The sequence below is a fragment of the Tachyglossus aculeatus genome, chromosome 27 (genome assembly GCF_015852505.1).
Source record: "Tachyglossus aculeatus isolate mTacAcu1 chromosome 27, mTacAcu1.pri, whole genome shotgun sequence".
Taxonomy (NCBI): domain Eukaryota; kingdom Metazoa; phylum Chordata; class Mammalia; order Monotremata; family Tachyglossidae; genus Tachyglossus; species Tachyglossus aculeatus.
Genome location: NC_052092.1, coordinates 4202673 through 4229521, shown reverse-complemented (window position 1 = coordinate 4229521; position 26849 = coordinate 4202673). Strand labels below are relative to the sequence as shown.

The 26849-nt window shown below is 53.5% G+C and overlaps 1 protein-coding gene across 1 annotated transcript in view; it reads right to left on the bottom strand.

The window, feature by feature from the left end:
• The window catches only part of LOC119946445 (cat eye syndrome critical region protein 2), a 92516-nt gene that overhangs the window by 7194 nt on the left and 58473 nt on the right, over positions 1-26849 (bottom strand). The window contains 11 exon segments of the mRNA XM_038767740.1: positions 108-234; positions 1665-1756; positions 1868-1905; positions 2126-2255; positions 2453-2633; positions 4003-4163; positions 4891-4940; positions 6745-6849; positions 7305-7444; positions 7895-8078; positions 10648-10742. Of these exon segments, the coding sequence (XP_038623668.1) occupies positions 108-234; positions 1665-1756; positions 1868-1905; positions 2126-2255; positions 2453-2633; positions 4003-4163; positions 4891-4940; positions 6745-6849; positions 7305-7360 (940 nt within the window). The 5' untranslated portion in view covers positions 7361-7444; positions 7895-8078; positions 10648-10742.

The window sequence follows — 26849 nt, the reverse complement described above, 5'->3', positions numbered from 1 at the left end:
TCGCCTGTCGACTGATGGAGGGGGATCTCGTCCGGTCGCCGTTCCCCCCACCCCCGGCCCGCTCCTTGGCTCCCGTCCTGCCAGCTGGGCGCCACCCGGCCCCTCACCGCTGTTCTCCCCGTTGTATCTGAGGCAGTTCCGGAACATGGTCTTCATGTCTGTGACAAAGTCCTCCTTGGAGCAGTACTGGCCTCGGTTCAGTTTCGCCTCCATGCTCGAGATGTCCATGGGGAACTGAAATGGGACCAGGGCCCGGGGCCGTGAGGGCCGGGGCCGAAACGCAGAGGAGACAGAGACACAGAGAGGGAGAGAAAGACTGTGTGCTGAAAGAAGTGGAGGTGGAGCGGACAGGAGACGGAAACAGACACAGAGAGACAGTGTGCTGAAAGAAGTGGAGGTGGAGAGGAGACGGAGACACAGCGAGAAACCGTGAGGTGAAACGGGACCAAACAGATGGCAGAAGCAGGGCTGGGAAGAGACTGTAAACTCTTTAAGGGCAGGGAACGGCTCTGCTTATTCTGTGGCATGATACGGTGCTTAGTACAGTGCTCGGCACATTTGCTCTCCCCCGCCCCCAGCCCCACAGCATTTATGTACATATTTATAATCGTATTTATCTGCATTAATGCCTGTCTCCCCCGGCCCAGGCTGTAAGCTCGTTGTGGGCAGGGAATGTCACCGTTTATTGTTGTGCTGTACTTCCCCAAGCGCTTAATACAGAGAAGCAGCGTGGCTCAGTGGAAAGAGCCCGGGCTTTGGAGTCAGAGGTCATGGGTTCGAATCCCGGCTCCGCCAATTGTCAGCTGTGTGACTTTGGGCAAGTCACTTCACTTCTCTGGGCCTCAGTGACCTCATCTGTAAAATGGGGATTAAGACCGTGAGCCTTCTGTGGGCCAAGCTGATCAACTTGTAACCTCCCCAGCGCTTAGAACAGTGCTTTGCACATAGTAAGCACTTAATAAATACCATTATTATCATTATTATTACAATGCTTGGCACACAGTAAGCACTCAATAAATATTACTGGATGAATGAATAGTAAGCGCTTAAGAAATATCATTGATTGACTGATTGAAATGGGGAGATTCAGAGAGAAACTGTGAGAAATATGGGGGCTGTGTCCAACCCAATTTGCTTGTATCCACCCCAGCGCTTAGTACATTGCCTGACACCTATTAAGCACTTAACAAATAACACCATTATTACTACTACTACTAATAATGATGGCATTTATTAAGCGCTTACTATGTGCAAAGCACTGTTCCAAGTGCTGGAAAACACTGTTCTAAGCGCTGGGGAGGTTACAAGGTGATCAGGTTGTCCCACAGAGGGCTTACAGTCTTTATCCCCATTTTACAGATGAGGCAACTGAGGCCCAGAGAAGTGAAGCGACTTGCCCAAAGTCACACAGCTAACAAGTGGCGGAGCCGGGACTTGAACCTCTGACCTCTGACTCCAAAGCCCGGGCTCTTTCCACTGATCCATGCTGCTTCCCGGTGATCCACACTGATTGTTATTATCAATAAATACCATATTTTTAAGTAAAGTGCCACAGAGCAATGAGACCTGTTCCCCACCCACAGAGAGCCTCCCCTGCAATGGGTGCCAACGGATGCGGGGGCCGGTGCCCCTTGAGCTCGCTGCCGGCGGGGTTCCCGGCCCACCTTGATGATCTGGTAGTAATTGGGCGCGTAGGATTCGTCCACGGGTTCCAGGAAGGGCCAGGAGTCCTTGTGCGCCTTCACCACGTCTAGAACTGACAGACGCGCACACAAATATACGCACAGGAGGGGCGGGGGGCGGCCCGTCCAACTCCGGGCGGCCCCGCGGTCCCAACCCCGGAAGCCCAGGCCGGACGCCGACTGACCTTTGTACATGGCCGTGAACTCGTCGTCCAATTCGAAGCTGCAACGGTCACGGGGAAAGTCAGGGCCGAGCCCCGGCCCCCTCACCCCTTCTCCCCACCCGCCCCCGCGTCCCCCCGCCCCCTTAACCTGGCCCGGGGGAGCCCGTGGAGGCCGTTCCCGCCCCCCGAGCCTTGCCCGGCCTGACCGAATCTACTCTGGCGCTCGCCTGCCCCGCGCCCCGCGGCGACCCTGGGGCCCGGCCGGCCGGCCCGACTCACAAGTCCTTGGTCTTCCTGTCGTCGCGGGCCGGGGAGCCGGGGTCCAGGCGGGACAGCTCGGGGGTCAGCTCCTTGCCCTGGGCCAGCAGCCAGGCCCGTTGCTCCCGTAGCTTCCTCCTCTTGGCCCGCTCTGCGAAGACCCCGACCCGGCCCGGAGCCCCGCGTGAGGGAAGCGGGGTGGCGGGTTCCCTCTCCGCCCCCGAGCTTGCCCCGGAACAGCCGCGTCCACCCCCATCGGGACTCGGCCGACACGGCCGCTCTACCCGAGCCCCGGCCTCCAGGGGCGAGGCAGTCGGACAGAGGCGGCGGAAGCGGCCGTGGCCCTACCTTCCACGGCTTTGACCTTCTCCTCCATTTCCCGCCTCCTCTCCTCCTTCAACATCTGCTCCTGCTCCTTCTTTTGAACGGCCAGAAGCAGCTGCCGCTCCTCCTCCTCCACATCCTCCCCGTCTCCCGCCTCCTCCTCCCGGCGCCGCTGCTTCTCCATCCTGCTGAGCACGGGGGTCTCCTGGGGCCGAGACACACGGGGACGCGGAGGCTCAGGTTGGGGGCCTCCGCCCTCTCTGCTGGTCCTCGCCCGGAGGCCGAGGGGTCCGTGTAGGGACACCGGAAAGCCACCAGTGTCCAGAGGGTGGGATCGCCGGGGGGCCTGGCCAGCGAGGAGAAACCCGGGATGACTCCAGGGACCGTGGACCAGAGTGGCCACGGCTATGGAGTGCTTAGAACAGTGCCTTGCACATAGTAAGCGCTTAATAAATGCCATTATTATTATTATTACGGAGAAGCCGAATGGCGTAATGGATAGAGCCCGGGCCTGGGATAGGCAAGGCCCGCCCCTTGTCTGCTGTGTGACGTTGGGCAAGTCGCTTCACTTACCTGGGCCTCAGTTACCTCATCTGTATAATGGAGATTAAGACCGAGCCCAACCTGATTTACTTGGATCCACCCCAGCACTTAGTACAGTGCCTGGCAAATAGTAGGCGCTTAAATACCATTAAAAAAAAAGAAGAGGAAGAGCGGGGGGAGGAAAGAGGAAGAGCGGGGGGAAGAAAGAGGAAGAGCGAGGGGGAGAAGGAGGAAGAGCGAGGGGGAGAAGGAGGAAGACCGAGGGGAAAGAGGAGGAAGAGCAAGGGGAAAGAGGAGGAAGAGCAAGGGGAAGTAGGAGGAAGAGCGAGGGGAAGTAGGAGGAAGAGCGAGGGGAAGTAGGAGGAAAAGTGAGGGGAAAGAGATGGAAGAGCAAGGGGAAAGAGGAGGAAGAGCGAGAGGAAGTAGGAGGAAGAGCGAGGGGAAAGAGGTGGAAGAGCAAGGGGAAAGAGGAAGAAGAGCGAGAGGAAGGAGGCAGAACTGGAGAAGGGTGAGGGGAAAAGCAGAGGGGAGGAAGAGCAGTGGGGAAGGATAGGAGAAGCAGGATGACAGAAGATTAAGGGAGACCGTGGCTCTGTGGAAAAAGCCCGGGCTTTGGAGTCAAGAGGTCATGGGCTCAAACCTCAGCTCCGCCAATTGTCAGCTGTGTGACTTTGGGCAAGTCACTTCACTTCTCTGTGCCTCAGTTACCTCATCTGTAAAATGAGGATTAAGATTGTGAGCCCCATGTAGGACAACCGGATCACCTTGTATTCCCCCAGTGCTTACAACAGTGCTTGGCACATAGTAAGCACTTAACAAATACCATCACGATTATTACTATTATGAGAATTTTTCCTGGGTAGTTCCTGAAGAAGCTGAGGAGGAATCAGAGGCCTGCAGGAGGGAGGCAACGCAACGTCGCAAGGCGAGAGAGGCCGAGAGCATCTGTCCCAGGAGGCTGTGGCCCAGCAGAGATGGGCAGGATCTCCCGGGCCGGACCGGGGCCGGGGGCGGGAGATCGGCTCCCGTACCTTCTGGGCGATCATGTTGCAGATCTCGGGCAGGAAGTCTTCACTCAGCAGCCGGTAGAGCTGCCGCTCCCTCAGCGAGGTCCGCTCTCGGAAGCTCTCTGTCACCTGACGCCATTCCTCTTCCGTCTGGCACAGGAGCCACCATGTGCCACGGCCGGGGCCTACGCGGGCAGAGGGGCACCCCCCCATCTCGTCAAGGCCCTCTCCAACCTGGCCCCGGTGCCCCCCAACCCTTCCCTCGGGGTGGGTAAGCAGCGTGGCCTACGGGCCCGGAGTCAGAAGATCATGGCTTCCGATCCCGGCCGCGCCACTCGTCTGCTGTGGGACCTTGGACAAGTCACTTCACTTGTCTGTTCCCTCATCTGGAAAACGGGGACAAAGACCGTTAGCCCCACATGGGACGTGGACTGTGCCCTATATGATTAGCTTGTCTCAACTCCGGCGCTTAGAACAGTGCCTGGCACATAGTAAGCGCTTAACAGATGCCAGGCGACCTGTCCACCCACCCCAGTTAAAAGGGAGCCCACGGACCCCCAGGAGATGGAGAGGCGCCAGGGCCTCCTGCTCAGAGGTCCGGAGTCCCAATCCCAGCTTTGATGCCAGCCTGCTGTGTGTCCTGGGGGAGGCCGCCTCACTTCTCCGTCCTCAGTTTCCTCATCTGTCAAACGGGGCTACCATTTGACCAGTACCGGGCACAGGGGAAGCGGAGAACCAACAGCTCCCTTAGCGTGTCACACGCGGAGGCGAGAGGGGGGAACCCGCTGCTGGCCAGCTCTTCCGGCCCCCTCGCCAATCAGGGACCCACGGGCTCACGCCCAGGTCTCCCACGGAAACCGCCAGGGCTCGGCGGGGAGGGATGGAGCCCGGCTGCCCGCCGTGCCCGCTTACCGTTCCTCGCCTGGGGCTCCGACTCCAGGGGGTTTTCCTCCTGCTTCTCACTGCCGGGGGGAGACGGACAGATTTATAATCAATAAATACGATTGATGATGATGATTTATAACCTCCAGAAGCACCCCCCGAAATCCTCTTTCCCGGGACTTTCTGCTCCTTTCCCAGGGGGTGCTGTGCAAGACACGCCATTCGCCAGCAGGGGGCGGCAGGAACCCGCACAATCAATTAATTCTAGCACTTTCATTCAATCATATTTATTATCAATCAATCGTATTTATTGAGCGCTTACTGTGTGCTGAGCACTGTACTAAGCGCTTGGGAAGTACAAGTTGGCAACATATAGAGACGGTCCCAACCCAACAGCGGGCCTATCTTCCCCCAGTTCTTAGAAGAGTGCTTGGCACATAGTAATGCCATTATTATTATTAACAAACGCCATAATTATTATTATTAACAGCAGCAAAGGAAGGAGAATATTAACAGCAACGCAAGGAGAAGGAGCGCGATGGACGGGGGAGGGCAGGAAAGGCCCCGGCTATCGCTAAAACCGTCCCTCTTCCAGTGGGAACTGTGCGCACAGGCGCACGACGAACCCTAAAGGGTTTATGTATGCATGTTTGTACATATTTAGTCCTCCATTTATTTATTTATTCTACCTGTACATACTTATTCCAGCCATTTCATTTTGTCAACACATTCTGTTTCGTTGTCTGTCTCCCCCATCCAGCCTGGGAGCCCGCAGTTGGGTGGGGACCGCCTCCGCATGTTGCCAACTTGTAATAATAATAATAATACTTGAGAGGGTGTGTGTGTAATAATAATGATGGCATTTAATAAGCGCTTACTATGTGCAAAGCACTTCTATATATACACATACATGTATATATATATACATATAGACCTATATCTATACATGCATAGACCTATATCTATGCATGCACAGACCTATATCTATGCATGCACAGACCTATATCTATGAATGCACAGACCTATATCTATGAATGCACAGACCTATATCGATGCATGCACAGACCTATATCTATGCATGCACAGACCTATATCTATGCATGCATAGACCTATACCTGTACACGTACAGACCTATACCTGTACACGTACAGACCTATACCTGTACACGTACAGACCTCTATCTATACACGTACAGACCTCTATCTATACACGCATAGACCTCTATCTATACACGCATAGACCTCTATCTATACACGCATAGACCTATATCTATACACGCATAGACCTATATCTATACACGCATAGACCTATATCTATACATGTATAGATATATATAGATATACAGAGAGAGCACTGGTCTGAATGCTTGGAAGAGTCCAATACAGTTAGAAGTCACGCTCCTTGCGCCCGAAAAGCTTCCGGTCTCCTGTGTTCAGAGCACTGTACTGGGCGCTTGGAAAACGCGCCCGAAACCCTCCGATGCCAAATCAAGGGATACGCTGAGGAGGAGTTGGGGCCCACCTCCCCACCGTCCCCGAAACACCGTCGCTGAGAAGCAGCGTGGCTCAGTGGAAAGAGCACGGGCTTTAGAGTCGGAGGTCATGGGTTCGAATCCCAGCTCTGCCATTTGTCAGCTGTGGGGCCTTGGGCAAGCCACTTAACTTCTCTGTGCCTCAGTTACCTCCTCTGTAAAATGGGAGTAAGACTGTGAGCCCCACGTGGGACAACCTGATCACCTTGTGTCCCCCAGCGCTTAGAACAGTGCTTTGCACATAGTAAGCGCTTAATAAATGCCATTATTATTATTATTATTAAACACTGAAACCCTCCGAGGGCCTGGCAGCAGACGCCCCGGCCGGTGCCGGAGGGGAAGGGGTCCTCACCTCACCGCCATCTCCTCCAGGATTTTCTTCCGTTTGGGGGGCCGCCCCCTCCTCCTGCCAGTTTTCCCGGGCGCTGCGGCGGCGTTCTGCTGATTGCCGCCCTCCCTGGGGGGGTTGGGGCCGGGCCGGGAGAGAGAGCAGCTCAGCGTTCATCCCCCTACCCACCACACCCTGGAAGCCGGGGACCCCCGGGTCCCACCTGGTTCTATCTCCCCCCGAGCCCTGGGCACAATGCTCTGCTCCTCCCAAGCGCTGAACCAACGGGGCCGCTACGATTCGGAAGCGAGGGCAACGGGGCACGTGGCCAAGGAAGGGGAACGGGAGCTCTCTGCCATCCCAGAGGGCAGTGGGAGGGAGTGAGGCTAGACACAGGAGACTTGGCTGCCGATTCGGGGGGTGTTAACCGACGGGGGAATCGTCCGGTTGAGAATCGCTCTCCTGAGTGGGCTTGCATGGTTGCCAGGTTGGGGTCGGGGGGATGATGGGGAGGAGGGGAGATTGGGTGAGTCTAGAGAACAACATCCCTCCCGCCCCGGGGGTCCCAAGGCAGGGGCTCTGACCTGCTGGTGGGCAGCTCTCCGTTGGGCTTGCCTGGGGCAGGAGACTCTTTGTACATGCGGGTCCCGTAGAAATACCAGTACAGGGCCCCGGTGCTATCCTCGCCCAGAGGTTCCACCCGCAGGCTGTCCGCGTCCAGACCCTGGAGGGGGGATGGCGGCGGGGGGACCACGGGCCGAGGGAAGGGGAGAAACGACTGCTCAGATGCCCGCCCGGGCCCATTGCTCCCACCGTGCCCGCCCTCGGCTCCCTGGGGTCTTGACCGCATCTGAGGAAGGGGGTGGAGGGAGGCTCGGGGGCTTCCTCTCCTAATCGGAAATCCTGAGGCGCTCAGTGAGGGACAGGTGGTGTGCGGTTGTTTGGGGAGGGGGGGACAGAATGGACACCCCCCATGGAGGCCTGGTGGGGGGCTTCCCACCCCCCTCAACCCAGCAGCCCTCCTGTTACACCCCAGGGCTGCCACCCAGGCCCCCAGGGCCTGCCATCCCGTGCATGGAGAGGGTACAGATGGCACGGGGAGAGCACACGCGGAGAGCCGAGCACATCAAGAGCGCCCGCGCGCAGAACGGGCCCCAGCGCCGAGCACCGGCACCTTGAGCAGGTCGAAGACATCGTCGGCGTCGAGCCGGTAGTCGCAGAGGCGGTGGAGGATCTGGACGCGGGTGCGGAGGGGCAGGTCTTGGAAGTTGGCCTCCCGCAGCGGGTTGGGCTTCCCCTCCTCCAGCTCCCAACGGTAGTTGATGATGTCCTCCAGGTAACTGTGGAACGTCTCGGACCTAGGCGGGCGGGGGAAACTGAGGCTTGGCCGCCAGACACCCCCCCAACCCCAAGGACAACAATAACAATGGTATTTGTTAAGCACTTACTATGTGCTAAGTTTTGTACTAAGCGCTGGGGTAGAGACAAGCAAATCGGGATAGGAACAAGAGAATCTGGATAGGCACGGCCCTGTCTCACAGGGCGCTTTGCAGCCTAAGAGGGGAAGTGACTAGCCCAGGGTCTCGCAGCAGGCCAGGGGCAGAGCCGGGGCGAGAACCAGCTTTGTCAGACTGCCAGTCCTGGGCTGTTCCCTATAGGCCCCACTGCTGTCCCTCTGAGTCAGCTCCTTGGGAAAAAAAAACCTTTATTCCTGGGAGAGGAACACGAAAAAAAGGGAGAGCAGGGAGACAGAGGGAGAACAGGGAGAGACAGAAAGACAGAGGGAGAGTAAGGGGAGAGAAAGAGTGAGACGGTGAGAGACAGCAAGAGAAGGAACGAAAGTGAGAGAAAGCGAGAGAGGCAGAAGGACAAAAAGAGAAAAGGGAGAGAGTGAGAGACACAGAGAAAGAGAAAAAAGAGAAGAGAGAGAAAAAGATAGAAAGAGAGAAAGATAAATAGAGAGAGAGTGTATGTATGTACGAGTGTATGTATGTATGGGGGAGAGTTTAGGGATCAAAGCCAGAAAAAATGCACGACAGAGAGAAAAAGAAAGAGAGAGAGTGTGTGTGCACGTTGTGGGCAGAGTTTAGGGATCAAAGCCAGAAAAACGCACAACAGAAAGAAAATGATAGAAAGAGAATGTGTGTGTACGCAGTGGGGAGAGTTTAGGGATCAAAGCCAGAAAAAACGCACAACAGAGAGAAAAAGAAAGAGAGAGAGTGTGTGTGCACGTTGTGGGCAGAGTTTAGGGATCAAAGCCAGAAAAACGCACAACAGAGAGAAAATGATAGAGAGAGTGCTGTGTGTGTAGTGGGGAGAGTTTAGGGATCAAAGCCAGAAAAATGCATAACAGAGAGAAAAAGATAGAGAGAATGTGTGTGTACGTAGTGGGGAGAGTTTAGGGATCAAAGCCAGAAAAACGCACAACTGAGAGAGGAAGAGAGAGAGAAAAAGATAGAAAGAGAGAGTGTGTGTATGCAGCGGGGAGAGTTTAGGGATCAAAGCCAGGACTGACTGTGAGAAATGTGCAGTTGGTATATGAATGTGACACCATTACGGCCCCCGATCTGGTCTCAAGACCCCCTTGCGCACCCCCAGACCAGTCCAGGTCTGGCCGGAAGCACCCCGCAGCCGGCCGGCCGGCCGGCCGGCCACCGGAGCCTCCCCGCCAGCCAAGACCGGATCAGACCGGACGGATGCGGGCCCCCATCCGGGGGCGGGCTGGGCAGCGAGTCGCTGCCACGGTGGCCTTGGGCCCCGCACGTTTCGTGCCCCGTGACTGGCCCTCCCCCAATTGCAGCCCTTACTCCAGACATTTAGCCAACACTGGACGGGCCACAGAAAGGCAGGCCCGGCCGTGAGCCTACTCTCTCGCCGCCCTCTATGTCCTCATCTGGAAAATGGGTTTAAAGGCCTCGAGCCCGGTTACCAATTTACTGCCCTCACCTTTCCCGGGCAACCCGGACTTCGCCTCCGGGAAGCCCTGGCGGATCTGGCCCAATCCCGCTGGAACTAAAATCTCCGGCCTGCTCCGTTTCTGGGGTTAACGAATCCCCGGCGGCGGCGGCCCACCCGGGAGAGGAAGGGCCGAGCTTCCTTATGTCCGGCACGTGCCCCCCCTTGGACCCCCACACCTGCTACGCTCAGTGGGAACCCCTCTAATAATCATCATTATGATACTGGTTAGGCGCTTACTATGTGCCAGGCACTGTTCTAAATGCTAGGGTAGATGTGACTTCAGTCCCTGTCCCACACGGGGCTCCCAGTCTTAATCCCCATTTTACGGATGAGGTAACTGAGGCACAGAGAACTGAAGAGGCTTGCCCAAGGTCACACAGCAGACAAGTGGCAGAGCCGGAATTAGAACCCAGGTCCTTCTAACTCCCAAGCCCTGGCTCTCTAGGGGGGACCCCCCCCACTGCCCTCAGCTTCCAGGACAAGGGACCACTTCCACCTGGACCTCATCTTGGCCTTTCCTGTCCAAACGGACCCTCCCAAAAAACCAACAAAGGGGCAGAGGGGCCTTCTTGATAGAGTGTAGGGTGGGGAGCCGGAGGGAATGAGTTCGAATCCCACCTCCATCACCTATCTGCTGTGGGACCTCGGGGGAGTGGCTTCACTTCTTGCACCCCAACTTCCTCATCTGGAAAGTCGGGGTGAAGGTACTCGTCATCCCTCCTACTGGGCTCCCCGGGTGGGCCAAGGATCCGCTCCACCCTGATTATTCTGGATCTACCCCAGGACCACGATTATTTTTACATCCCACCCCGCTAGCACCATGCCCAGATGCCCAGGCCACGGCGGGCGGCAGAGGTCCCGGCCAAGGGGTCCCGAGGGGTCCGTCGCCATCACGGTGGCCGGCCAGGGGCGGGGAGGGGAGGGGAAAGGGGTCCGGACACCCAGGGCCCCAGGCGGGCGGTCACTCACGTGATGTCTCTGCGCTGATAGCAGCCTTGCAGCAGACAGGCGATCAGGTCGCTGATAAACTCTACATCATCCCTGTGCAGAGCGGCTTCCAATTCCTGGGGAGGAGAGACCGAGATTTCACCCTCGTGGAAATCGTCGAACCCAGGCTGGGAAAAGCCCCCCACAGATCCCCAGGGCCCGGTGTCTCAGCCCTGCCGCCGTTCCGTGCTGGTCGCTCTAGGCCCGCCTCGCCCGGGCCTGGCTCTCTTCTTTCTTGGCGTTTCCCCTCCCTCACGCTTCCCACTCCGGGAAATTCTGAAATTCTGGAATTCTATTTCTGAAATTCAACAGTGGTGATGGAAGGAGTCGGCCTAAATACCCCCTGCGCTGGATCTGCGCTGGCTTTTTTTTTTAATCAATCTATCGTATTTACTGAGCGCTTACTGTGTGCAGAGCACTGTACTAGGCACTTGGGAAGTACAAGTTGGCAACATATAGAGGCGGTCCCTACCCAACAGCGGGCTCACAGTCTAGAAGGGGGAGACAGACAACAAAACAAAACATATTAACAAAATTAAATAAATAGAATAGATATGTTCAAGTAAAACAGAGTAATAGTACTTATTAAGCGCTTACTAGGTGCCAGGACCTATATTTATTTTGTTAATGATGTGCATCTAGCCTTGTTTCTATTTATTCTGATGACTCGACACCTGTCTACATGTTTTGTTTTGTTGTCTGTCTCCCCCTTCTAGACTGTGAGCCCGTTGTTGGGTAGGGACCGTCTCTAAACGTCGCCAACTTGGACTTCCCAAGCGCTTAGAGAAGCAGCGTGGCTCAGTGGAAAGAGCCCGGGCTTTAGAGTCAGAGGTGATGGGTTCAAATCCCGGCTCCGCCAATTGTCGGCTTTGTGACGTGGGGCAAATCACTTAACTTTTCTGGACCTCCGTTACCTCAACTGTAAAATGGGGGTGAAGACTGTGAGCCCCCCGTGGGACAACCTGATCACCTTGTAACCTCGCCAGAGCTTAGAACGGTGCTTGGCACATAGTAAGTGCTTAATAAATGCCATCATTAGTACAGTGCTCTGCATACAGTAAACGCTCAATAAATATGATGGAATGAAGCTCTGGAGTAGACACAAACTAATCAGTTCGGACACAGTTCACATCTCACGCTCACTGTCTTAATCCCTATTTTACAGATGAGGGAACCGAGGCCCAGAGAAGTGAAGGGACTCGCCCATGGTCACCCAACAGTCAAGCGGCAGAGCAGATTTAGAACCCAGATCCTGTTCTAAATTGTCCTCAAAACTGTCACCTCACTATGGGCGGCGAATGTGCCTGCTGATTCTGTTATATCGTACTCCCCCAAGAGCTTAGAACAGGGCGGAGAAGCAGCATGGCAGAGAGTCAGGGGGACAAACATTAATATAAACAAATTACAGATCCGTATCTACGTGCTGTGGAGCTGGGAGGGGGGATGAATAAAGGGAGCAAGCCGGGGCGACGCGGAAGGGAGTGGGAAAAGGGGAAAGGAGGGCGCAGTCGGGGAAGGCCTCTTGGAGGAGGTGGGCCTTCAGTGAGGCTTTGAAGGCGGGGAGAATAACTGTGTGTCGGCTAGGAGGAGGGAGGGCTTTCCAGGCCGGAGGCGGGACGTGGGTGAGAGGTCGGCGGCGAGATAGACTGTGAGCCCACTGCTGGGTAGGGTCCGTCTCTATATGTTGCCAACTTGTACTTCCCAAGCGCTTAGTCCAGTGCTCTGCACACAGTAAGCGCTCAATAAATACGATTGATGATGATGATGATAGATGAGATCGAGGGACGGCGAGTAGGTTGGCGTTAGAGGACTGGAGTGGGCCAGGTGGGTTGTAGTAGCGTTAAATCTGGGAGGGATTAACTGGTTTTCAGAACAGTATTGTAAAATGCCAATGTCATGAGATCTGTGGGGCATGTACGTGTCATTCTGGATTCTGGAGGCTATCCTCGCAACGGATTTTACCAGGCAAAATCCGCCCGAGAAGATACATTTCTTTTTCCTCATGAAAGCTAGCTTCCATCGTTTGATCCCGTTTAGGACAGGAGGAGCCTTAAAGGGGAGGGAGATGCTTATCGGCTTACCCTGCTGTGAGTTTTATGCTAAATCATCAGGTCCAAGGTCTAGGGGATGTCATATTTGATATTTGTTTTGTTGTCTGTCTCCCCCTTCTAGACTGTGAGCCCGCTACCGGGGAGGGACCGTCTCTAGATGTTGTCGACTTGTACTTAGTACGGTGCTCTGCACACGGTAAGCGCTCAATAAATACGATTGAATGAAATGAAACTGAAATAGCGAGAGTCGCGAGGTGAGGTAGGAGGGGGCGAGGGGATTGACGGAGACGTAGATGCACACGGGGATGGACAGACGGAGATGCGGACGCACACAGATACGGACAGACAGGGAGGGGGGTGTGTGTCCGTGTGTCCTCCCTCCTCGGACAATAAGAGCGCGGTGTCTGCTGGCCGAGACAGGCGCCTGTCGGCCCACACAAGACCGCTTCTGGCAGGGCCTGGGCAGAAGCCCAGGGCGGGAGGGGGCGGCCAGCTGGGCGGGCGGGCGGGGGGCCCCCCGCTCCCCTTTTCAGGAGTCTCTCTGGGAGCCGAGTCCCCGACCAGAGCCCGAAGTGACAATCCCCTCCCCCTGCCCCCGCTCCTCCGCTCTTCTTTTGTGTTGGCTTTTCTCTTTGAGCACTGAGCTGTGAGCGCAGAAATCTGAACCTTGCCAAGATGCTCTGAGATGGAACAGGAGGGGGAGAGGGAGGGGACCAAAAAAAATAAAAAAAAAACCCCCAACAAAACACACCCGGGGGGGACGGGGCCAATCAGCGGGGAGGATGACGGCCCTGGTCCTCCTCCCACCGCCACGGACGGAAGGACGGATGGACGGACGGGTGCGAAAGCGGGATTCGCTCCCCTTCCAGCTGGCGTCACAGCTCATTAGGGGAATGTCTGTTCCAAGTTTCCCCCGCCCCCATGGCCAAATCCTCCTGAGCCCCGCAAGAGCTGCTGGGAAGCGATGCCCTGCAGGGAGGAGGGCGACCCTTCACCTCTGGGCGAGCGAGCGAGGCAGGCTTCGGCGGGGACGGTAGGCCCCAGAGCTCTCCGCACTGCCCTAGCCCTCGGAGTTGGGGGCCGCCCGGACCCCCCGAGCCCATCTGGGGGCTGGGCACGGGCAAAGCCCCCCGCCTGGGCAGCGGGCAGATTTGCCAAGGCACGGAGCTGCCCTTCAACTCCTGGGACTCATAGCCCCCGCAGTCCAGAGGTCAACGCCCTCCTGCACACATAGCATGGCTTATTCATTCATTCATTCATTCATTCATTCATCTTTACTGAGCGCTTACTGTGTGCGGAGCGCTTGGGAACATCTAGAGACGGTCCCTACCCGACAGCGGGCTCACAGTCTAGAAGGGGGAGACAGACGACAAAACAAAACCTGTTAACAAAATAAAATTAATAGCGGGTAGAGCCCGGGCCTGGGAATCAGGAGGATCTGGTTTTCAATCCCGGCTCCGCCACGTGTCTGCTGTGTGACCTTGGGCAAGTCACTTTGCTGCTCTGGGCCTCAGTTCCCTCATCTATAAAGGACAAGGACGGTATCCAACCTGATGTAACGCTTCCCCCCTTCAAACTTCCCAAGCGCTTAGTACAATGCTCTGCACACAGTAAGCACTCAATAAATACGATTGATGACGACGATGATACTGAGGGCTCACCTCCTCCAAGAGGGCTTCCCAGACTAAGCCTCCCCTTTTCCTCAGCTCCCCTGTCCCACAGCACTTGTGCATATGACATATTTATAATTCTATTTACATGAAAGCCTGTTGACTCGTTTTGATGTGTATATATCTATAATTCTATTTATTGATACTGATGCTGTTGATGCCTGTGTTCTTGTTTTGCTGTCTGTCACCCCACTTTAGACTGTGAGCCCAAAGTGGGCAGGGACTGTCTCTTGCTGAACTGTACTTTCCATGTGCTTAGTACAGTGCTCTGCACACAGTAAGCGCTCAATAGACACGACTGAATGAGAGATGAATGAATTAACTTGTATCTACCCCAGCGCTTAGAATAGTGCTTGTTACATAGTAAGCACTCAATAGATAACGACTGAATGAGTGAAAGATGAATTGTATCTACCCCAGCGCTTAAAACAGTGCTTGTTACATAGTAAGTACTCAATAGATACGACTGAATGAGTGAAAGATGAATGGATTAACTTGTATCTACCCCAGTGTTTAGAATAGTTACATAGTACGCATTCAATAGATACGACTGAATGAGTGAAAGATGAATGAATTAACTTGTATCTACCCCAGCGTTTAGAACAGTGCTTGTTACATAGTAAGCACTCAATAGATACGACTGAATGAGTGAAAGATGAATGAATTAACTTGTATCTACCCCAGCGCTTAGAACAGTGCTTGTTACACAGTACACATTCAATAGATACGACTGAATGAGTGAAAGATGAATGAATTAACTTTTATCTACTCCAGCGCTTAGAACAGTGCTTGCTATGTAGTAAGCGCTCAATAGATAATAATAATAACAACGATAATAATAATGATGGTCTTTGTTAAGCACTTACTATGTGCCAAGCACTGTTCTAAGCGCTGGAGGAATACAAGGTGATCAGGTTGTCCCACATGGGGCTCACAATCTTAATCCCCATTGTCCAGATGAGGTAACCGAGGCCCAGAGAAGTGAAGTGACTTGCCCAAAGTCACACAGCTGGCAAGCGGCGGAGCTGGGATTTGAACCCCTGACCTCTGACTCCAAAGCCCGGGCTCTTTCCACTGAGCCACGCTGCTTTGTGAGACGGTGAGCCCACTGTTGGGTAGGGACCGTCTCTATATGTTGCCAACTTGGACTTCCCAAGCGCTTAGTCCAGTGCTCTGCACACAGTAAGCGCTCAACAAATACGATTGAATGAATGAATGATTCATTCATTCAATCGGATACGACTGAATGAGTGACAGATGAATGGATTAACTTGTGTCTACCCCGGCACTTAGAACAGCGCTTGCTACATAGTAAGCGCTTAACAACTACCATAATTATTATTACTCACACACACACAGCACACCACCCCCATGATCAATCAATCAATCGTATTTATATATCATACGATTTATCAATCGTATGTATATATGTATATATGTTTGTACATATTTATTACTCTATTTATTTATTTATTTTACTTGTACATATCTATTCTATTGATTTTATTTTGTTAGTATGTTTGGTTTTGTTCTCTGTCTCCCCCTTTTAGACTGTGAGCCCACTGTTGGGTAGGGACTGTCTCTAGATGTTGCCAATTTGGACTTCCCAAGCGCTTAGTACAGTGCTCTGCACATAGTAAGCGCTCAATAAATACGATTGATGATGATGATGATGATTTATTAAGCGCTTACTGTGTGCAGAGCGCCGTACTAAGCGCTTGGGAAGTCCAAGTTGGCAACATATAGAGACGGTCCCTACCCAACAGTGGGCTCACAGTCACTTGTGAGCATTCTCTGCAGGAGGGGAAGAAACTGAGGCAGCAAGCCTCTTGCTACCCTAGAAACAGTGCTCTGCACATAGTAAGCGCTTAACAAATGCCATCATTATTATTATTATTATTTTCAGACCGGATTTCAGACCTAATGACTGCCCACCCACCCCCAGGCCTTGCTTCCCTGGCCCTCTCTCCCCCCACTCAGGGCCAAGGCTGGAGGCCAACCCACATAGTAAGCGCTTAACAAATACCATTATTATTATTATTAACCTTACATTTGCATTTTCCTGCCCAGCTGCCACTGTGGAAAAATTCCTCTTCTGTCTCCACCCTGCACGAGCCTAGGGGTGTCTACTATGCTTATCAGTACTATCATTGGGGGTCATTGGTCAGAGCTTACTAGGTGCCAAGTACTGTTCTAAGCGCTGGGGCCGTTACAAGTCAATCTCACCTCCTTCCCTTCCCCACAGCACCTGTATATATGGATATATGTTTGTACACATTTATTACTCTATTTATTTATTTATTTTACTTGTACATATCTATTCTATTTAGTTTATTTTGTTAGTATGCTTGGTTTTGTTCTCTGTCTCCCCCTTTTAGACTGTGAGCCCACTGTTGGGTAGGGACTGTCTCTAGATGTTGCCAATTTGTACTTCCCAAGCGCTTAGTCCAGTGCTCTGCACATAGTGAGCGCTCAATAAATACGATTGATGATGATGATGAAGTCAATGGGTCAGACACAGTCCCTGCCCCAAATGGGGCTCTGAGGAGGGCAGAGAAGGCCAACTTGGACTTCCCAAGTGCTTGGTACAGTGCTCTGCACACAGTAAGCGCTTTAATAAATACGATTGAATGAATGAATATATGTTTGTACATATTTATTACTCTATTTTACTTGTACATATTTATTCTATTTATTTTATTTTGTTAACATGTTCTGTTTTGTGGTCTGTCTCTCCCTTATAGACTGTGAACCCGCTGTTGGGTAGGGACCGTCTCTAGATGTTGCCAACTTGGACTTCCCAAGCGCTTAGTACAGTGCTCTGCACACGGTAAGCGCTCAATAAACACGAATGAATGAATGAATCCACCAATTTAGTTCTATTGCACTCTCCCAAGCGCTTAGTACAGTGCTCCGCACATAGTAAGCGCTCACTTAATACCACTGATTTGAGAACTAGTCCCCAAGGGAGGAAACCAGCAGCCTAACAAGGGACACTATCCAACTGCATTTTAGGGGGGAAGGGGAGATAATAATAATAATAATAATAATGATAACGATGGCATTTATTAAGCGCTTACTCTGTGCAAAGCGCTGTTCTACCCCAGCGCTTAGAACAGTGCTTGTTACATAGTAAGCACTCAATAGATACGACTGAATGAGTGAAAGACGAACGGATTAACTTGTATCTACCCCAGCGCTTAGAACAGTGCTTGCTATGTAGTAAAGCACTCAATAGATAATAATAACTATAATAATAATAATGATGGTATTTGTTAAGTGCTTACTATGTGCCAAGCACTGCTCTAAGCGCTGGGGGAATACAAGGTGATCAGGTTGTCCCACACGGGGCTCAATCTTAATCCCCATTTTACAGATGAGGTAACCGAGGCCCAGAGAAGTGAAGTGACTTGCCCAAAGTCACACAGCTGACAGTTGGCGGAGCCGGGATTTGAACCCGTGACCTCTGACTCCAAAGCTCCTAAGCGCTGGGGAGGTTACAAGGAGATCAGGTTGTCCCACGGGGGGCTCACAGTCTTAACCCCCATTTGACAGATGAGGGAACTGAGGCCCAGAGAAGTGAAGAGACTTGCCCAAAGTCACACAGCTGACAGTTGGCGGAGCCAGGATTTGAACCCGTGACCTCTGACTCCAAAGCTCCTAAGCGCTGGGGAGGTTACAAGGAGATCAGGTTGTCCCACGGGGGGCTCACAGTCTTAACCCCCATTTGACAGATGAGGGAACTGAGGCACAGAGATGTTACGTGACTTGCCCAAAGTCACACATCTGACAATTGGCGGAGCCGCGATTCGAACCCATGACCCCTGACTCCAAAGCCCGGGCTCTTTTCACTGAGCCACGCTGCTTCTCTAAGAGAGAAGCTAGAGAAGCATCTCTCCTGCTTCACAGGAGATGAGGTTGGAGGTCAGAAGGCCTCTCCCCCTCGTCCCCCTCTCCATCCCCCCCGTCTTACCTCCTTCCCTTCCCCACAGCACCTGTATATATGTATATATGTCTGTACATACTTATTACTCTATCTATTTATTTACTTGTACATATCTATTCTATTTATTTTACTTTGTTAGTATGTTTGGTTTTGTTCTCTGTCTCCCCCTTTTAGACTGTGAGCCCACTGTTGGGTAGGGACTGTCTCTAGATGTTGCCAATTTGTACTTCCCAAGCACTTAGTACAGTGCTCTGCACACAGTAAGCGCTCAATAAATACGATTGATTGACTGATTGTTTCCACAGCTGGCTGACGTCTAGCTAGAACTAATAATAATAATCATTGTTAAGTGCTTACTATGGGCCAAGCACTGTATTAACCGCAGGGGTAGATACAGGTTAATTAGGTCCCTCATGGGGCTCATATTCTAAATAGGAGGGAGGGCAGACGGCAAGTCTCAGCAAGGATCCTGGAATTTAGCGCTTAGCACAGAGTTCTGCACACAGTGAGCAGTCAATCAATACCCTTGATTGTTGAGTTGGTCAAACCGTCACAGTGCTTCTAGACTGTGAGTCCACTGTTGGGTAGGGACCGTCTCTAGATGTTGCCGACTTGGACTTCCCAAGCGCTTAATACAGTGCTCTGCACACAGTAAGCGCTCAATAAATACGACTGAATGAATGGCCTGATTATCTTGTCTTTTTCCCCCAGCGCTTGGAACAGATCACTTTGTAAATGCCAGCGTTATTATTACGGATCACTATTATTACTAGTTCACAGTCAATCAATCGTTGATTGATTGATTGAAGTTGATTGAACTTTACCTCTCCCATTTCACCTTGCCAAATTGCCTGGCTTGGGGAAGCAGTGTGCCTCAGTGGAAAGAGCCCGGGCTTTGGAGTCCGAGGTCGTGGGTTCAAATCCCGGCTCCGCCACTTGTCGGCTGTGTGACACTGGGCAAGTCACTTCACTTCCCTGGGCCTCAGTTCCCTCATCTGGAAAATGGGGATGAAGACTGTGAGCCCCTCGTGGGACAACCTGATTACCTTGTAATAATAATAATGGCATTTATTAAGCACTCACTATGTGCAAAGCACTGTTCTAAGCACTGGGGGATACCAGGTTGTCCCATGGAGGGCTCACAGTCACTCCCCATTTTACAGATGAGGTAACTGAGGCCCAGAGAAGTGAAGTGACTTGCCCAAGGTCACACAGCTGACAAGTGGTGGAGGCGGGATTTGAACTCACGACCTCTGACTCCAAAGCCCGGGCTCTTCCCACTGAGTCACGCTGCTCCTCTGTACCTACCCCAGCGCTTAGAACAGTGCTTTGCACAAGGTAAGCGCTTAACAAATACCAACATTATTATTATTATTTTTTTAATGGCATTTATTAAGTGCTTACTATGTGCAAAGCACTGTTCTAAGCGCTGGGGTGGTTACAAGGTGATCAGGTTGTCCCACAGGGGCTCACAATTATTATTATTATCCCCTAATAATAATAATGACTGTAGTATCTGTTAAGCGCTTACTGTGTGCCAAGGACTGTACTGAGCACCGGGGTAGCACCAAGGTAATCGGGGTCTCACACTCGAAAGAGGAGAGAGAATGGGTATGGAACCTCCATTTCACAGACGAGAGAATCGGGGCCCAGAAAAGTGAAGTCCCAGGCCAGTGACGGAGGCAGGATTAGAACCCAGGACTTCGGCCTGCTGGGTCCGTCCTCCGTCCGCTAGGCCACACTGCTTCCCGGCCACCGCCTTCCTCTTTTGTGTTCGCCCTCCGTCGTTCTTCCAGGCTGCGATCCGCTCTTCCCCGGGGGAGCCCCGGGCTGGCTCTCTCCGTCTCCCCGCCTCAACCTCCCTCCTCCTGGCAGGATTCCCTCTGCTCCAAATCCCTGGCCGGTTCCTTCCCGGAATAGATTTCCATCCGTCCCCCTGGGGTGCGGCATGTCTGCCTGTCCCGATGGACGGCCCCGCGGTGCCAACGCTACCCAGTTGGGAGCGGATCTGCGGGCAGACTGCTCCGCCCGCCCCGTAATCTGCCTTAGCCCGCTGTTGGGTAGGTACCGTCTCTATATTCATTCATTCAATCGTATTTATTGAGCGCTTCCTCTGTGCAGAGCACTGTACTAAGCGCTTGGGAAGTCCAAGTTGGCGACGTATAGAGACGGTCCCTACCCAACAGCGGGTTCACAGTCTAGAAGGGGGTTCACAGTCTCTATGTTGCCAACTTGGACTTCCCAAGCGCTTAGTACAGTGCTCTGCACAAAGTAGGTGCTCAATAAATACGATTGATTGATTGATTAATTAAGCAGCGTGGCTCAGTGGAAAAGAGCCCGGGCTTCGGAGTCAGAGGTCATGGGTTCAAATGACGGCTCCGCCAACTGCCAGCTGGGTGACTTTGGGCAAGTCACTTCCCTGTGCCTCAGTTCCCTCATCTGTAAAACGGGGATTAAGACTGGGAGCCCCCCCACGGGACAACCTGATCACCTTGTAACCTCCCTAGCGCTGCTTTGCACATAGTAAGCGCTTAATAAATGCCATCATTATGATTATTATCAAGCCCACGATTCCAAACCTGAAACTCCCTCCTAAACCCCCCCAAGGGACTCCCAACCGCCTCCATCCCCATCCCGCGACCGTCTCGTGGGATAGTGGGAAGAGCCCGGATTTGGGAGTCAGAGATCGTGGGTTCTAATCCCGGCTCCGCCAAGTGTCAGCTGGGTGACTTTGGGCAAGTCACTTCACTGGGCCTCAGTTCCCTCATCTGTAAAATGGGGATTAAGACTGTGAGCCCCCCCCACGGGACAACCTGATCACCTTGTAACCACCCTAACGCTGCTTTGCACATAGTAAGCGCTTAATAAATGCCATCATTATGATTATCAAGCCCACAATTCCAAACCTGAAACTCCCTCCTAAACCCCTCAAGGGACTCCCAACCGCCTCCATCCCCATCCCGCGACCGTCTCGTGGATTAGTGGGAAAAGCCCGGATTTGGGAGTCAGAGATAGTGGGTTCTAATCCCGGCTCCGCCGCTTCACTTCTCTAGGCCTGGTACCTCATCTGTAAAATGGGGATTAAGTCTGTGAGCCCCCCGACGTGGGACAACCTGATTACCTTGTAATAATAATAATGACGGCATTTATTAAGCGCTTATTATGTCCAAATAATAATAATGGCATTTATTAAATGTTTACTATGTGCAAATAATAATAATAATGACATTTATTAAGCACTATGTGCAAATAATAATAATAATAATAATGGTATTTATTAAGCGCTTACTATGTCCAAATAATAATAATGGCATTTATTAAATGTTTACTATGTGCAAATAATAATAATGACATTTATTAAGCACTATGTGCAAATAATAATAATGACATTTATTAAGCACTATGTGCAAATAATAATAATAATGGCATTTAGTAAGTGCTTACTATGTGCAAAGCACGGCTCTAAGCGCTGGAGGTTACAAGGTGATCAGGTTGTCAGTGGGGGGGGCTCACAGTCTTCATCCCCATTTTCCAGATGAGGTAACTGAGGCCCCGAGAAGTGAAGTGACCCGCCCAAAGTCACACAGCTGACAACTGGCAGAGCTGGGATTTGAACCCGTGACCTCTGACTCCAAAGCCCGGGCTTTTTCCATTTGAGCCACGCTACTTCCCTTACCCCACCGGCTCTAACAACGCCAAGTTGGCTATTGGGTAGGCCCCTCAAATACCGTCAAGACCCTGCCTTGTCTCGTGTCAATCACAGAGCACTCAAAATGATAATAATGGCGGTATTTAAGCACTTGCCTTGTCTCGTGTCAATCATGGTGCGCTCTAAATAATAATAATGACGGTATTTAAGGGCTTACCCTGTCCAGCCCGGGCCTTCGTTAGTCTGAGGGCTAACGTTGCCCTCGGAGGGTCAGAGGGCCGAGGTGGGAGGAAGAGTGGGTGGCCTCGCTCGGATAACCACCAGCGGGCAGCCGAGGCAGGAGGGAGAGCGGGCGGCCCGGGAGCAGGGGCCTCGCTCGGATAACCACCGGTGGGCGGCCTGGGAGCAGGGACCTCGCTCGGATAACCACCGGCGGGCGGCCGAGGCAGGAGGGAGAGCGGGCGGCCTGGGAGCAGGGGGCCTCGCTCGGATAACCACCGGCGGGCGGCCTGGGAGCAGGGGCCTCGCTCGGATAACCACCGGCGGGCGGCCGAGGCAGGAGGGAGAGCGGGCGGCCTGGGAGCAGGGGCCTCGCTCGGATAACCACCGGCGGGCGGCCGAGGCAGGAGGGAGAGCAGGCGGCCTGGGAGCAGGGGCCTCGCTCGGATAACCACCGGCGGGCAGCCGAGGCAGGAGGGAGAGCGGGCGGCCTGGGAGCAGGGGCCTCGCTCGGATAACCACCGGCGGGCGGCCTGGGAGCAGGGGCCTCGCTCGGAAAACCACCGGCGGGCGGCCGAGGCAGGAGGGAGAGCGGGCGGCCTGGGAGCCGGGGCCTCGCTCGGATAACCACCGGCGGGCGGCCAAGGCAGGAGGGAGAGCGGGCGGCCTGGGAGCAGGGGCCTCGCTCGGATAACCACCGGCGGGCGGCCGAGGCAGGAGGGAGAGCGGGCGGCCTGGGAGCAGGGGCCTCGCTCGGATAACCACCGGCGGGCGGCCTGGGAGCAGGGGCCTCGCTCGGAAAACCACCGGCGGGCGGCCGAGGCAGGAGGGAGAGCGGGCAGCCTGGGAGCAGGGGCCTCGCTCGGATAACTACGGGCGGGCGGCCTGGGAGCAGGGACCTCGCTGGGATAACCACCGGCGGGCGGCCTGGGAGCAGGGGCCTCGCTCGGATAACCACCGGCCCAGGAGGCGAGCAGGAGGAGAGAGTGCGGCGGCGGCGACGGCGTCCCGGATGCCCCACGCCAGCCCGGGCCCCGACGGGCGGGAGGCGCCGGCCAGAGGCGGGGGAGCGCTCATCCCGGGGCGTCCCGTGGAGACCCAACAAAGCCGCCAAACCCCCTCCCCGCCCCCCCGTCCCCCTCCCCAGACAACGCGTGAAACCACTTGATAGATGACGGCGGGGCTGGGGGGCCGGGAGGGGACGGCGGGTCCAGAGAGGCACAGTATTGGGCGCTTGCTGTGTACGCGGCGGACTGGATCGTGTCGCCAACTTGTACTTCCCAAGCGCCTAGTCCAGTGCTCTGCACACAGTAAGCGCTCAATAAATACGACTGATTGATTGATTGGATTGAGTGCTGGGAAAGAAGAAACAGGTGGAAATTAGACATGAGCGAGACGGAGAGACAGGAGAGGCAGAAAAGAGAGACACTGAGGGACAGAGAGGGATACACACACACACACACACACACACACACACACACACACAGAAGGCCTAGAGAGGCAGAGAACAATAATAATAATAAAATGATGATGTTTGTTAAGCGCTTACTATGTGCAAAGCACTGTTCTAACAGAAGAGAGACACAGAGAAACACAGATGGACTGGAGAGGCAGAAGAGAGAGACAGACACACAGAAGGCCGGGAGAGGCAGAGAGGAGAGACACTGAGGGACAGAGAGAGATACACACACAGAAGGCCTAGAGAGGCAGAGAACAATAATAATAATAAAATGATGGTATTTGTTAAGCGCTTACTATGTGCAAAGCACTGTTCTAAGAGAAGAGAGACACAGAGAAACACACACACAGGTGGACTGGAGAGGCAGAAAAGAGAGACAGACACACAGAAGGCCTGGAGAGGCAGAGAGGAGAGACACTGAGGGACAGAGAGAGACACACACACAGAAGGCCTAGAGAGGCAGAGAACAATAATAATAATAAAATGATGGTATTTGTTAAGCGCTTACTATGTGCAAAGCACTGTTCTAAGAGAAGAGAGACACAGAGAAACACACACACAGGTGGACTGGAGAGGCAGAAAAGAGAGACACAGAGAGACAGGAGAGGCAGAGGAGAGACAGACAGACACACAGAGAAGAGAGACACAGAGAGACACACACACAGACGGACTGGAGAGGCAGAAAAGAGAGACACAGAGAGACAGGAGAGGCAGAGAAGAGAGACACAGAGAGACACACACACAGAAGGCCTGGAGAGGCAGAGACAAGAGACACAGAGAAACACAGACAAGAGATACAGAGAAACACACACAGATGGACTGGAGAGGCAGAGAAGAAAGACAGAGAGACACACACACAGAAGGCCTGGAGAGGCAGAGACAAGAGACACAGAAACACACACACACAGATGGGCTGGAGAGGCAGAAAAGAGAGACACAGAGAGACAGGAGAGGCAGAGAAGAGAGACAGAGAGACACACACAGAAGGCCTGGAGAGGCAGAGACAAGAGACACAGAGAAACACACACACAGATGGACTGGAGAGGCAGAAAAGAGAGACACAGAGAGACAGGAGAGGCAGAGAAGAGAGACGGAGAGAGACACACACAGAAGGCCTGGAGATGCAGAGACAAGAGACACACAGAAACACAGACAAGAGACACAGAGAAACACACACAGATGGACTGGAGAGGCACAGAGAGAGAGACAGAGAGAGACACACACAGAGAAGGCCTGGAGAGGCAGAGACAAGAGACACAGAGAAACACACACACAGATGGACTGGAGAGGCAGAAAAGAGAGACACAGAGACACAGGAGAGGCAGAGAAGAGAGACACAGAGAGACAGGAGAGGCAGAGAAGAGAGACACAGAGAGACACACACACTGAAGGCCTGGAGAGGCAGAGACAAGAGACACAGAGAAACACACACACAGATGGACTGGAGAGGCAGAAAAGAGAGACACAGAGAGACCGGAGAGGCAGAGAAGAGAGACACAGAAAGACACACACACAGAAGGCCTGGAGAGGCAGAGACAAGACACACAGAGAAACACACACACAGATGGACTGGAGAGGCAGAAAAGAGAGACACAGAGAGACAGGAGAGGCAGAGAAGAGAGACAGAGAGACACACAGAGAAGAGAGACACAGAGAGACACGCACACAGAAGGCCTGGAGAGGCAGAGACAAGAGACACAGAGAAACACACACGCACATGGACTGGAGATGCAGAAAAGAGAGACAGAGAGACATACAGAGAAGAGAGACAGAGAGAGACACACACATGCAGAAGACCTGGAGAGGCAGAGACAAGAGACACAGAGAAACACGCACAGTAGGCCTGGAGAGAGGTCAGAGAGCTAGGAGGGGCAAAGAAGAGACAGTCAGAGAAGAGAGACAGAGAGGCCAGTGAGACAGAGCAGGGTTGGGGTGGGAGAGGGGAGGAGGGGAGAGACCGAGACAGAGAGAAAAGAAAGACAGAGGAAGAGAGAGAGGGGGAGAAAGGAGGACCAGACTTCCACCCGTTATCAAGTGCACAAGGAGGTTGTGGAGCAGATAAAGGGGGAGAAAACTCCAGCCTCCCCGCTTCTCCGGGGCACAATTTGAATACAGCTGAGTTGGGAAGCACGGGGTCAGGGGTGGGCTCTCTGAATTTCTGGGGGTGGTGGGGGGGAGGCGGAAAGAGGGTGGGAGATACATACTCCCCTCACCCCCCCAACCCCCGGCCCTGCACATCAAGCCCTGAGGCCTGCATCCTGTGGCTCAAGTTACCTCCACTAATTGGGGGTGTCAGAAGACCCCAACAGCGCTCCTCCTCCTCCTCCTCCTCCTCCTCCTCCTCCTCCCCCCCCCCCCACCAACGCTGTGCCTGTTTAGGCACAAGCAGTATTGAAAGCTGGAGAGAAACAGGGGCCCGGTGCCTGGGGTCTATTTCAAGGGAACATTAATTACCCTAAAACAAAAACAAGAGGAGGTCACAGCTGGGGCCCTGACACTCTGGAAAATTCCCTCCTCTCCCTCCCTCCCTCCCTGCATCCCTTCTGGGAGGCCGGGCACTGGCTACTGCTAGGCCCTCGGTTGCCCCTGGACTGTGACTGTGAGCCCACTGGTGGGTAGGGACCGTCTCTATATGTTGTCAACTTGTACTTCCCAAGCGCTTAGTACAGTGCTCTGCACACAGTAAGTGCTCAATAAATACGACTGATTGATTGATTGACCTGGAGGCCCTCAACTCCCCTTCCAGGGCTTCTTGGGATCCCAAGCGGAGCGTGGTGGGTGACTGGACAGAGGGCATTAGCCTGTCCGTTCCTTTACTAAGGCAGGGATCATGCCTAATTGGGGTATTTGTTAATTTGGGGGTATTTGGGGTGTTTGTCGATAGCCTTCCGCCCCCGAGCCGTCGACCGTCGACGGCCTTCAAGGCCCTACTGAGAGCTCCCCTCCTCCAGGAGGCCTTCCCAGACTGAGCCCCTTCCTTCCTCTCCCCCTCATCCCCCTCTCCATCCCCCCATCTTACCTCCTTCCCTTCCCCACAGCACCTGTATATATGTTTGTACATATTTATTGCTCTATTTTTTTAATTTATTTTACTTGAACATATCTATTCCATTTATTTTATTTTGTTAATATGTTTGGTTTTGTTCTCTGTCCCCCCCTTTTAGACTGTGAGCCCACTGTTGGGTAGGGA